Source organism: Podarcis melisellensis, assembly GCF_964234715.1.
Source record: "Podarcis melisellensis genome assembly, chromosome: 15".
Lineage (NCBI taxonomy): Eukaryota > Metazoa > Chordata > Lepidosauria > Squamata > Lacertidae > Podarcis > Podarcis melisellensis.
In genome coordinates, this window is record NC_138532.1 from 43,683,531 (window position 1) to 43,696,816 (window position 13,286).

General features: G+C 47.6%; 1 protein-coding gene across 1 annotated transcript in view; it reads left to right on the forward strand.

Annotated features, from left to right (window-relative positions):
* Positions 1-1,065: 1,065 nt before the first annotated feature.
* The window catches only part of FLOT2 (flotillin 2), a 25,291-nt gene continuing 13,070 nt past the window's right edge, over positions 1,066-13,286 (forward strand). The window contains 3 exon segments of the mRNA XM_081890560.1: positions 1,066-1,170; positions 10,860-10,904; positions 10,907-10,940. Coding sequence (XP_081746686.1) covers positions 1,122-1,170; positions 10,860-10,904; positions 10,907-10,940 — 128 coding nt within the window. The 5' untranslated portion in view covers positions 1,066-1,121.

Consider the following 13,286-nt stretch of genomic DNA (forward strand, 5'->3'; position numbering starts at 1 on the left):
AGGATGGTCTTTTGAAAAAACGGAGCCAGAAAAACTGTTGCTAATCACAGAATATATGCAGGGAGAAGAGACAAATGGGAAGATGCCCTTAAAAGACAAGGAGGACCATTCAGATGTAGGTTTTTAGGACCTGCCTTGCTTCTGCAATGGCAAGCTGTTTTTAAAACTGTTTTTAAATTATATTTTAAACGTACCCAACCCTGGGACCTTGGGGTGAAGGGCTACTAAAAAAGAATCAACAAGAATGCCATTTACCATCATTAAAACAAAATAAAAAAATTTCCTTCCAGTAGCACCTTAAAGACCAACTAAGTTAGTTCTTGGTATGAGCTTTCGTGTGCATGCTTCTGTGTATCTGAAGAAGTGTGCATGCACACGAAAGCTCATACCAAGAACTAACTTAGTTGGTCTTTAAGGTGCTACTGGAAGGAAATTTTTTTATTTTGTTTTGACTATGGCAGACCAACACAGCTACCTATCTGTAACATTTACCATCATTGATTGATTGTACCCCACCTGGGACCTGGAGTGTGTGGTGTGTTAATAACAACAACAACAACAAATTATATTTTTATTATGCCCTGTCTGGATAGTAACTTTCTTTTCGAGTTCTGATAATTTTGTTTATTGAATTTATACACTGCCCTTCTCTGCAGGAGGTTCTCGTGCGAAAACGCGAAAACACGTAACATAATAACGAAAACCAAACAATGCGACGTGTGTTCACAAAGGGCGCGTGTTCTCAGGAAGATGGGGGGGGCACTTTATTTTATCCTTTTCTTTTTCTCCCCTCACCCTTTCCTCCTCCGCCCAAAATGGCGGCCTGAGGCGAAGGCGGAGGAGGCGGCTTCTCCCTCTTCCTCCTCCCTCCGCTCCCCTTTCCCGCTCTTTCCTTTTCCCGCCCACGCTCTCTCCCCCCCACCCTCGGACGCGCTTCCTGTGGGCGGAGCCTTCGGGGGCGGGGGAGGAGCCGAGGAAGGAGGCGGTGCCGCCGCTGCCGCTCCTCCCGAAGATTCCCCCCGACCCGTTAATCGGGCGGAGCGCAGTGCGCGTGCGCCGTGTTGGTGGTGGTCGGTGGGAGGGGGCGGGCTGCTGCTTGGCGTTGGCTGAGTCGAGTCGTCATGGGCAACTGCCACACGGTGGGGCCCAACGAGGCCCTCGTCGTGTCAGGTAAGGAGACCAAGGGGAGGGAGCGTGAGGGGGGGGCTTGTTTTCCTCAAGGGGGGGAGGGACGCTGAGGCCCCCCTCCCCCCGCAGCTCGTCGTCTGCCTTGAAGGTCTGCCTCGCCCTCCTCTTCTTCCTTTCTGCTGTTCTCCTTCCTCCTTCCCTCCCGGGGGGGGGTCTTCCTCCTTGAATTGGGTGAGGCCTGGGGGGGGGCTTTATCCCTCCCCTCTGTGGGGACACATGTAGGACACACACACACGTGTATGCCTGCATACACACAGCGCTCTCTGACACGGGAGCGGACAGGTACGCAGAGATTTCTCTTGCACAAGCACACACGCACATCTATCCCAGGCACACGGAGATCTCCCTGTTACACAAACGGCACAGCATGTACAAATGCGTAGGTGTCTCTCGCACAGAGAGGGCACGCGCACGTAGATTTTTCCCACGCCTGCACACGGATGGGTAGACGGCACACACGGATCTCGCACCAACAGCACAGCACAGCACGCGTTTACACAGAGATTTCTGTTATGCACCCACCTACAGAACACACGCAGAGATTGCTTTTGCAAACAACATAGAGCCCATACACACAGAGCTCTCTTACGCCTGCACACACATTGCAAACTCATCTTTCTTACAGACACACACTGATATCTCTCTTACACGTATTGCACACATTCACAGATATATATATCATGTGCATATAGGTATATCACATCTCTCCTGTGCACATTTATTTATATCGTATATATGCTATGTTTGCAGCCACAGAAAGAGTGTTATTTACATATACAAAGATATTTCTCTCTTGTACACCCCCCATAAATATATACTCATGTACATAAACACAAAAGTATGCAGAGATCTCTCTTAACACAGGGAGACACCATTTGTGGCATTTATATACCGCCTAATGGGGGGGGGGGACAAACCCAAGGCCTACACAATAGTCTTGTTTGTGGCACCTTAAAGACCAACAACTCTTATTATGGCATAAGATTATTTGTTGGTTTTGCTGCAACAAAAATGAACACAGCCTTTGTCTCTGGAAAACATGCACACATATTTTCCCTGCCACTTGGTCTCTGTATTAAAAAAAAGTGTACAGTTCTTTAGAAATTTGAAATTAGCATTAATATTAATAATATCACACACAACCCACCTTGTACAGCACGGAGCTCCCCATAAGGCCTTGGGTTTTTTGTTTATGAATAATAATCACAACAGTGACGCAATGTGTCCCATGGGATCTATAGCGCTTGAACTGAGCATTAGCTGGTTTGCATTCAAGTAAGCTCCCATCCGCTCCTGACACAAACTGCAAAATTTGTTAGGGATCCATTTCTCAGTGATTTGAACTTCTCTTAAGAAAATGGTGCTGAATGCTTCCTATTTTCATCTGAGGCATATTAAAGTGGGCAGGTGCTTTTGCTTGATGGGAAACAGTTGTATGAAAACGCAACTTAGATTGATTGTATTTGTGCATTTCCTGAAATGTTTTCTTCCTGGTTCATGAAGATCCTGCAACCCACTTACCATTTTCCATAACCGCGGTTTGGTATGATATTACAGTTAATAGGGTGGGGGTGCCTCTGAATGTGTTTTCTGCCAAGTATCTGAGCTTTACAGGAACACATTTCCAAGGCAAAATACGTGATTTGTAGCCCAGTAAGTTATTTTCAGGAAAAAGAAGGTGTGAGCTGCTGTGATTACAATTGGAAGAGGCCAGTTCAGCTCGTAAAAGCGGTCAGGGTGTGTGTGTGTGTGTGTGTGTGTGTGTGTGTGTGTTGGTGATGGGAGCCTCCACCTCCCTTGAGAGCCTCCATTCTCCCTTTTATTACTGTCTCAGTGTAGCCAAAGCTACTGCAGTAGATGGAAAATCATTCTGGGGAAAACATAGCACTCTTAATAACCACCACACCCTCCTGCTTTTTTCTGTTTCGGAAGGAAATGGCCTCGAGTGGCCTGGAAAGAAAATATGGAATATAACATGAACATGGGCAGAGTGTATCTTCCATGAACCATGGCTGTGCAGGTTAATCCTGTTACAGACATGGAATAACAGAATTGGGGAGTTGGAAGGGACTCCAAGGATCATCTAGTCCAACCCCTTGCAATGCAGGAATCAGAGCTAAAGAATCTCTGGCAGATGGCCATCCAACCTCTGCAGATGAGGATCTGCCTACTGAGTCAAGCCACTAATCCTCTGCTTTGTGTTGTCTACTCTGACTGGCAGCGGCTCTTCCAGGGTCTTGGGCAACTACGGATCTTCCATTCTCTCTGCTCCCTGGTATGTTTTTAACGGAAGAATCCGGGGATTGAACCCGGGACCTTCTCCAGGCAAAGCAGGCGCTCTGCTGCTGAGCTACTGTCCTTCCTTGCCTGCTTGGAAGTTCTGATAGGCAGGGAGAACCCCACCCCTGCCTAGACTTCAGACGGGAACAGTGTGGGATGGAAATACACCAGCATTAGCTTTTAGCATTTTATATACCATGTTCCAGAGCACTCAAACCACATGCTGTATGTAGTCCTTGTAATTCTCCCAACAGCTCTGTAACGTAGAGCAGTACAATTCTCCCAAATTGTAGTCAATTGTAGATTGAGAGTTGAGTAGCTGCTCTGTGAGTTCATGACCCAGAGGCTTCCCTCATTTCACATATGCCCACAGAGCATCAACTTCCCACTAGTAGCCTCTTTCACATGGAAAATAAAACCTTAGCCTGTACAAATACCTGTTTAATTTGATGCTTTATAATTGCACTCCTCTTAAACTTCATTACACCTGAAGGAGCGTCTCCACCCCCATCATTCAGCCTGGACACTGAGGTCCAACTCCAAGGGCCTTATAACAGTTCCCTCCCTGCAAGAAGTGAAGTTGCAGGTAACCAGGCAGAGGGGCTTCTCGGTAGTGGCATCTACCCTGTGGAACGCCCTCCCGTCAAATGCAGGGGAGCTAAAGAACTACACAACTTTTAGAAGACACCTGAAAGCAGCCCTGTATCAGGAAGTTTTTAATGTTGGACATTTTGTTATCTTTTTATATGTGCTGGAAGCTGCCCAGGTTGGTTGGGAAACCCAGCTAGATAATAAAATTAGTATTTGTTTAAATTACTATTATTAGCTGGTATTTTCCAGCGTAGGAGTAACAAGGCTGACCCCAGTTATCTTGTGTGAATTTGTACAGGCATACTAGCATACATTTGTGTTGTCTGCATGCTACCAGCCCTCAAGAGACATGATCAGTCCCGGATTCCCCCCTCCTCCTCCCCCAGTCTTGTGGCAGGCAGGCAGGCAGGCAGGCTGTGCTCGCAAGTTGCGTTGCCAGCCTGCCCTTGATAGGAGAAAATGGTGATCCAAGGGTCTATGGTGTTACTGGACAGCATTTCCCATCTGCTTTCTGGGCACTTTTTGAAATGGGAAGCATTCTTAGCACTGCAGGATTGGTCCGTGTCCAGCAGCAGATGAATGCAGGCTGTGTTCCTGTGTGTGTCAGGAGGCCTGGAGCCTTGCGAGCAGAAGACTTAATCAAATCGAACCTTCTTCCAGTGCCAGAGTCATCCCAGCCTGCCCTCTCTCTGCAATGAGGACATGAAGTAATCAACATGCCTCTGATTTGAGTAACCACATCCTGGCCCTCCGTATCTTGGATAAGGCCCCATGACTCCGCTACGGGAGTTCTGTGGCTTCCGGCAGGGGCTGAGCCCCAGCACCTCTTCCTCAAGAAATCCAATGGTATAACAAATGAATATAAAAAACTTACACCTAACTAGCAAGTGGCACCAGGAGAACTGTTGCCAGGGAAAGATTTCTGGAGGATTTTTGCTTGTTTAAATCCTACCCCAAAGCATCATAATCAGGGTGAGAGTTGCATTCACCCAGTGCTGACAAGGTACTAACTAACCTATTAGGATGGAATAATTGCTTCCTTCCGTGACAGGGAATGGCTTCCCCAGCTAGTTTTTGTGGCAGGCTGGACTAGGTTTAAACTGAGGCCCCCTTACTAATCTGCAGCCCACCTGTGGCGTGAAGTCTTGCAGTGGAGTGTGTGTGTGTGTGTGTGTCTCCAGCATTTTCCGATGTTTGCAGGGAATGTCATGCCCCCGAGACAAGTCCACAATAACCTGGCAGCTGGACTGTTCATGCTGCCTTGTTCTATTTTAACTCCCAAGCAAACAATCTGTGTTTGCTTTGCTGCTTTTGTTGAGGTGTGGGTTGTGCCTCTGCTGGTGGCTTAGGGGACCGTTTGCCAAAATTGCTGGCTAGCCCTTCAACTGGCACACCAGCCTGCAGATGCCCAGAGATGCAGCATGAGCACTGCCTGTCTTTATTTCTCTGTCTAAATGAGATTAGATGGATGAACCCGTGACCCACTTTGCGTCTGTGCAGGCAGCCTGTTGCAAAAATTCCCGTTAGCTTGTAAGGAAGGACAGGCCGTTGTGCAACAGCCTTTCTCTGGAGAGAGGTGGGCTCCTTTCCAACAGCTGCTATCTTTTCGGGAATCAGGATTCCTTTTGCCAAGACTTAGCAGCAGAGAGGGAGGAGCAGCCTCTGTTTTGCTCTGCTTCCCTTCTCCCCCTCCATACCCTTGTTTGGGAGAGCTCTCTAGGGGGGGGGGGGAACCTTCCTCTCCAAGCCCTGCTCTGCTTCCTTTACATGTCAAGCTGCATGTAATTAGGAGGTGTAGTATTTTCAACCCAGGAGGTGAAACCCTTGCTGCTGCATCAAGCAGAGTTTGCTTTGTTCTTTCCAGCAGCTGTTCAGGTACCTCTGGAAGATCACAAGCGGGTCACCCCCCTCCTCTCTTGTCTAGCCCCAGATTCCACCACCGTGCCAATTTAGTATGAGTAGGTTTACAACTAAGCCTTTACTGTCACCCTGTTTGAGAAGAGTTTTCAAAGTTGCATTTCGTAATAAGGCCTAGGGGCTGGGCGATATCTGACCAGCTAAACATTGCAATACTGTATACGAGATATATCACAAAGTATAAATATATATATATAAGTACAGTTTTGTAATACAGGAAAATGTGTACAAATACTATAAAGTGGATAAGGGAAACAGAGAGTTGAATGCATTTCAAAACAAAACAATACAAAAGAGAAGGATATAAGAAGGACCCCATAAGCTCGTAATAAAGAAAAATGTACGTGGTCTCAAGTGTTTCATCGTATGTGAGAGTCACAGTCATAGTTCTCCTGTGAAAATTCACAGATTTAAAGGTATATTTAAAAAAATAATCCAGAATGTCTTTCCATAAGGAAGTTAGTCGACATTCTGTGAAAGTGGACCTTGCTGTGCTTGTGTGTGACTCTTTTAAAAACAAACAGAGAGCGAGCTGCAAACTCCTTTTAAGTTTATACAAATAGCAGTAGAGAAAGAGAGAAAAGAGAGAGAGAGAGAGAGAGAGAGAGCGCCTCATCAGTGCTCCAAAATGGCAAAGGAACTGGGATGATCTGCTCATAGTGGTCCCTTGGTCCCCAGGGGAGGGTTCCTGAGCTCCGGGCACAGTACTGCACCTAAGATTTCAGGTTAAAACTGTGGAGTGGAAGGAAAGTAGGACCTTTTTCTTCCTCCCCGCTTCCAGCTACTCTCTGAAGACTGGAGAAGAGACCCACTTAAGAATATTAGGGGGGTGGGCAGGGGAAGGACTAGACCATGTGAAAAATGAACAAAATATTTTAGCTGCAGTTCATTCATTTTCAGCTTTGTATTCTTGTTATTAAAAAGTACGCCTAGACATTCCATTGTTGCGCCCATAACCTCGGTTTAAGGTGCCATCTAGCCCCTCGCTTTCATATCTCCGTTTCTAACATTGTCTCCCAGGATCTCGCCTGCTGGCTGCACTTTTCCTTCCATCTGAGCAAATCTCATTACACAGCCAGCAGGGACCTCCCTGAGGCAGAATGAAGAAAACAGCAGTGGGTGTGGCTGGCCGGCCTTTCTCAGTGCCAGTCCTCCTTTCCTCTCCACCTCCCTCCCCTCCCCAAAATAGCATCATCATTTGCTACCACACGCCCCCCTCCCCGCAATATTTTCTGTTTTGGGGTGGAGGAATAACCAGTCCACCTGAATTCTGGCTGCTTTCACCTTCTGAACTAGTCCCCACCCCCTGCTGATGAAGTTCTTGCCTGCAGGGCTGCATTTGGCAATGGAGGGGTTTTTTTTTACAAGTGAATGAACAGCCAGGGGGAGCTCCAGAGTCCTGGGTGCTGAAGGAAAGTGCCTGGTTAATGAGCAACAGAGGAAGCTGCCCTCTCTTGAGTCAGACCTTTGGCCCACCTACCTCAGTGTTGTCTACACTGGATAGCAGCAGTGGCTCTCCAGGGTTCCGGGCAGGGTCCATTCCCAACCCTGCTTGGAGATGTCACCGGGGATTGAACCTTGGAGCTTCTGTAGCTGTTCTGCCGCTGAGCTGCACAAGCCGTTCCCTTAAAGTAAGACTCCAGTCCTCAAGTTTCTGAGTAGCTCTTGAGCTAGGCCATGCGTCCCTCTCGCTCACTATAGCCTACAGTGACTAGCAGCAGCTCTCCAGGGTTTCAGACATGGGGTCTCCTTCCTGGAGATGCCACTGGAGATTGAACCTGGCACCTCTCTCATGCACCGCAGGCGCCCTGCCACCGACATCTTGGAGGCCCAGTGGAGTTTTTGGATTTTTCTCAGGGATTTGGAAAGTTCTAGGTCCCCTTTCACGGGACGTGGGTGGTGCTGTGGGTTAAACCACAGAGCCTAGGACTTGCCGATCAGAAGGTTGGTGGTTCAAATCCCCGCGACAGGATGAGCTCCCGTTGCTTGGTCCCTGCTCCTGCCATCCTAGCCGTTCGAAAGCACATCAAAGTTCAAGTAGATAAATAGGTACCACACCGGCGGGAAGGTAAACGGCGTTTCTGTGCGCTGCTCTGGTTAGCCTGAAGCAGCTTAGTCCTGCTGGCTACATGACCCGGAAGCTGTACGCCGGTTCCCTCGGCCAATAAAGCGAGATGAGCGCCGCAACCCCAGAGTTGGCCATGACTGGACCTCATGGTCAGGGGTCCCTTTACCTTTACCTTTAGGTCCCCTTTACTAGATACTGCAGTCCCTGAGAGCGGGCAGACTTGCTTTGAAACCACTGGTTCTTCCAGGCCCCTTCTGTTTCCACTGTGGGTTATTGGAATTCAGACTCTTAAAGCACCCAGGTGCCTCGCCATCTCCCACAGGTGCTTCTGGGCCGAATCCTCCAGGATAATTCTGGGCTCCCCATTGAGGGGTGTGTTAATGCCAAACAGCTCTGAAGGGACAGGGTGTTCACTGTTTGCCGTTGGTTTCCTTGCTTGTTCTGAATATATTTTATTTCGGTTTTCTCTGAGAGACAACTGCAATCAATCTGAACGATTGGGCAGAATTGATTCACAAAGGCGTTCAAGGAGTTGGAGATTTGACGGAAGTGCAGGAGTGGAAAGGCGGGGGGGGGAATACAATATTCGTTTCCCAATCAAACGACCTAATAAAAGCTCCTTCTGGGCCGGGTAGGGACCGGAATGCTTCCTTCCTCCTCTGCTTCCAAAATCTTTCTAAGCTGTGGGGGGCCGTCTGCTGGGGGCGGTGTGCTGCAAAACACAGTTGGCAGAGCCCTGAGGTTGAGAAAGTCACAGGCGTGGGTCACGCGCAGAGGAATGGGAACTGGCCCAGTTCCCTGCCTTCCTGCCAGAGGAGGAGGAGGAGAGCTTCTGAATGGCTCTGCACCAATTCGGTCATAGGTGATCTCTTGGCTCCCTCTCCTGATTTAATCTTTCCTGCACAGCTGCAGCAGGAAATTGCACTGGGCCTGGGTGGGAGTGTGTGTGATAGAGGGGGGGGGGAGTGTCCTATGGTGCCAGCCCCCACCTGCTCCTGTTTCTTATCCATTAAGCTGCATATGGCTATTTCTGAAGTTCTGAGAACTTGCTTTTTAATTATTATTTTTTAAAGTGGAAAGCAAGCGTCTCCTATGGCTGCCGAGACAATGAGAAAATTAAGGGCAGTTGCAGGCAGTTGTGCACCCCCCCAACAGAGAAGTTTAAAGTTAAAAAAAAGAAATAAATTTATCTGGATGACTTGTCTGTGAGAAACTCTTGCTGCACCATTTTCTAAGTGGTCACACACCGACTGCTTAATTATCTGTGCCCCAGAGGCTCCTGCAGGCCAGCCGTTATAACTGGGATGGCTCCTCTCTCTGGATGATGGAGACAACAGTTGCCCCCCTCCAACCTACAGGGAGAAATCCCCAAGAATTCTCAAATATTATAGAAAGAGGCTCTGAGATTATACCTGCCCGCTCCTTTAGTATCATTAGGTGCAGCTCCTCAGGCCCTGGAGATTTGAATTCATTTAAAGTAGCTAGGTGTTCCCTCACTACCTATTTTCCTATCGTGGGCTGCAGCTCCCTCCTTCCATTGTTTATCCTATTATCCCCAGGTTGGGCACTGCTTTCCTTTTGGGTGTAGACAGAGGCAAAGTAGGTGTTGAACTGTTCCACCTTCACCCAATAGCTTTTTTGCTTTTTTCCATTTTCTGCATGCAGAGGAGCTACCGCTTGCTTGTTGTTCCTCTTGTTTCAGACATTGTTAATGAAACCTTTTGTTACTGTTTTCAGCCTCTCTTGCAAGCCTGAGCTCATTCTGAGCTTTGGCTGCCTGACTTTCTCCTGCAACTGTTGGCTACTCATGTATACTCTTCCTTTGCAATTATATTTTATTGAATTATGCCTAGCAGAGAGGAAGTAGATAGAGAAGAGCTTTTCTCCCTTATAAGACTGGAACTTGTGGGCATCCATGAAGCTGAATGTTGAAGATTCAGGACAGAGAAAAGAAAGGGCTTCTTCACACAGCACGTAGTTCAACTGTGAAAAAAAATGTTTTCCACAAACTAGGATGACTTTAAAAGGTGGATGGACAGATCATGGAGGAGAGGGCTGGATGGCTGTTAGCAATGAGTGCCCTGTCTCCACAATTGGAGACTGCAATGCTTCTGAATGTCAGTTGTCGGAAACTGCAGGAGGGGAGAGAACTCTGGTGCTCGTGTCATAGAATCATAGTTGGAAGGAACACCAGAGGTCATCTAGTCCAACGCCTGCATGCAGAAATCATAGCTAAAGCATTCCTGATAGATGACCTCCAACCTGTGTTCAAAAACCTCCAGTGAAGGAGAGTCCACCACCTTCCATGGACCAATTGGACTGGCTTCTGAAAAGGCGGCTTCCTATTTTCCTATTAAACACCTCCTTTATTTATGATCATGAGGACTAGAATCTTAGGACAGCAAGGGAGAGGGCTCTGGTGTGCTCAAGTCCTGCTTGCGGACTTCCCACCGGGGGCATCTCTTTGGACCACTGTGAGGACAGGATCCTGGACTAGCAGGGTCCGTTGGCCTGAGCTCTCAAGCTCTCCTTACGCCCTTTCGATTTACAAAGAACGAGATGCTTACAATCTGGAAATGCAGGCAGATGGAAGGGAACAGAAATGGAGGCAGGGCTTAAACAGGCAAGCGGGTCTGCTGCAGTTTGACATATCTGGGCTCTGCTGCCATCATATTGTGCATACCATTGCCTTTAGCTTTTCACTGCTTTGCTGGTTGCCTGGAAAGGCCTCCCCTTTGGAACGGTGGGCATCCTTCGGAGCTTTATAGACGAAATAAAGCGCCCGTTCCAACCCCTCTCTCTGCTTCCTCTGCAGGTGGTTGCTGCGGGTCGGACGAGAAGCAGTATGTCTACGGCGGCTGGCCTGGGCCTGGTGGTGCATCTCTGACACGCAGAGGTAGGAGGGAGCACCCTCATCGCTGGGGGAGGGGGCAGGCGGCTTTGTGTCAAGGCCCAGCTAGATGTGACTGTGCTGCTTTCCCACATGCTCCTGTATCAAGTGGCTCCTCGTGACTCCCGAAGACCCCCATCTTCTGAGGGCTCCCTCCTCTAAGTTGAGTTGCTGCAGGACGAAGGGCGAGGTAGCGTCCCTTGGTTAAAGCTGGCCAGGCGACAGGGTGATAATATTTGGGGAAGGCCCATAGCTCAGCGGTAGAGCATACGCTTTGCAGACAACGGGTCCCAGGTTCAGTTCTGGAACTCCAGGTAGGAATGGGGACAGACACTCTGCCTGAAACCTTGGAAGAGTCTACCGGTCAGTGTAGACAATACTGAACTAGATGGACCAGCTGTCTCACTCAGTATAAGGCATCTTCCTGCGTATCGTTCTCCACTGCAGGGGGGAACAAACACTGTTCTCCCTTTCCAATGCCCTTCTGTCACTTCTGTGCTTCTTGAATACAGATGCAGGAAACAGCAGGAGGGGAGAGTGTTCTTGCTTGTGGTTTCCTACTGGAATCTGGTTGGCCCCTGTGAAAACAGGATGCTGTTCTAGATGGGCCATGGGCCTGATCCCGCAGGACTCTTCTTATGCCCATCTGCTGCCTGAAGCAGCCCTTCTCTCTTCCCAAAGAGGAATGGTGAAAAGCCCTCTGAGCCACTGATTTCAGGCAGAGAGGTTCAGAACCTTTATGCAAACACTTTTTGCTGTTAAACTAATAGCCCCCTTCCACCCCCCCCTTTAACTGTGAAAAGGGCAGCATTGGGACGGATGGTCTCTTGCCTCTGGTCAACTGTGCCTTTAGTCACACATCTTCCCTGGTTCAGGGGCACTTTGGTCTTAATGATAAAAAGTAATGAATGAGAGACCTCCTATCTATTCTGGGAACATGTATAGGGACCTACGATGTCCAAACTCAGCTGGAAGGATTTATTTCATACACACTGAGGCCTGCATCCCCCAGAACTTTTCCCCAGCGATCCACTCCATTATGGTAGTTGAGGCATTTTGCTAATATTTTAAAGCTTGCCACATTGAGGCACATGCACCCTGCAGCAGATCTGAGCGCTGATTTGCTGTCATGGTTCCTTTCCTTCTCCCGCCACCACCCGATAAGCCAGGAAATTGATTTGTTAGGTAGTTCGCATCACAGAGCTGCCATTTCTTGGATCCATTTCCTGTAGACCATTTGGCAAAAAAAGAAAACTGTCCTTGAGACCAGCTTAAATTTGTAACCTTGACATGAATTCAAATGCCCCCAAACCACAAGCCAGGACACACTAGTGTTGTTCAAGGCCCAGTAGTGATGTTAAACTCTCAGAATATCTTTTGGAGAATATTCTTGATTAATGAGAATATTAGAGAAATTCATTTAAAATAGGAGAATATTCATTTTAATGCATTGAAAATGATATCATTTTAATAATTGAAAATGGCATAATTAGTTATATAATTGATAAATAAAACTATATGCATACATATAAAAAGAAGCCAGTAACATTAAATGTATTATTATATGATATATATTTCAGTATGTCAGTCTTGCAAATTCAAATGTTCATCAAATTAAATGAATAACATTTTTAAAACTTAAAAAATAAATGTTTTCTGTAGCTCACATTTTAGAAATGCCAATGGTGAATGACACAATGCTCAGTAATGTAACTGGATTAAAAAAAATCGTTACTCATTACTTACACTGGCAGTGTCACAGCTTGACTTATTATTTAGTAGATTTTTAAAAAGTGGATTGTAAACTGGTTCTGACATTAGAATTTACAGTTTGTAAACTGGAGAATTTTCTAGCAGAGAATATTCTCATTTTCAAGAATATTCTCACCTCACCTCACTAGCCCATGCAGAACTTGCCATTAGCAACAGCATTACGTAGGTAACAACTAGAGCTCAGAGAAGAGGCTGCCTGCTGCAGCTCTGGAGGTTTCCACGCTCTGGGGTTGCCTCCTTCCAATTTCTCCCAGTGAAGAGGCACACTAGAATCATTTGACCTTGGAAGAAGCCTTCTGTTGCATCTCTGTGCAGCTCACTGGCCTCAGCACAGAGATCCACGGGTACAGGCCCCTCTTACGAGTGACTGGTTTCTTTCACATGCTGAATCGAAACAAGTTGGATCAAATCCGCCCCCCCCCCAAATATAACTCTACCGCTTCTAGCTAAATTGGGGAGGACGCCACCGCCTTCCTTCCTTTGCCTTTACCCACAATGCAAAATTGTGAGAGAGCCTGGTTGCTGGTTGGCCAGAGGGCAGGAGAGGTGTGCTCTGTGGCCAGCAGGTGATGCTGGGGC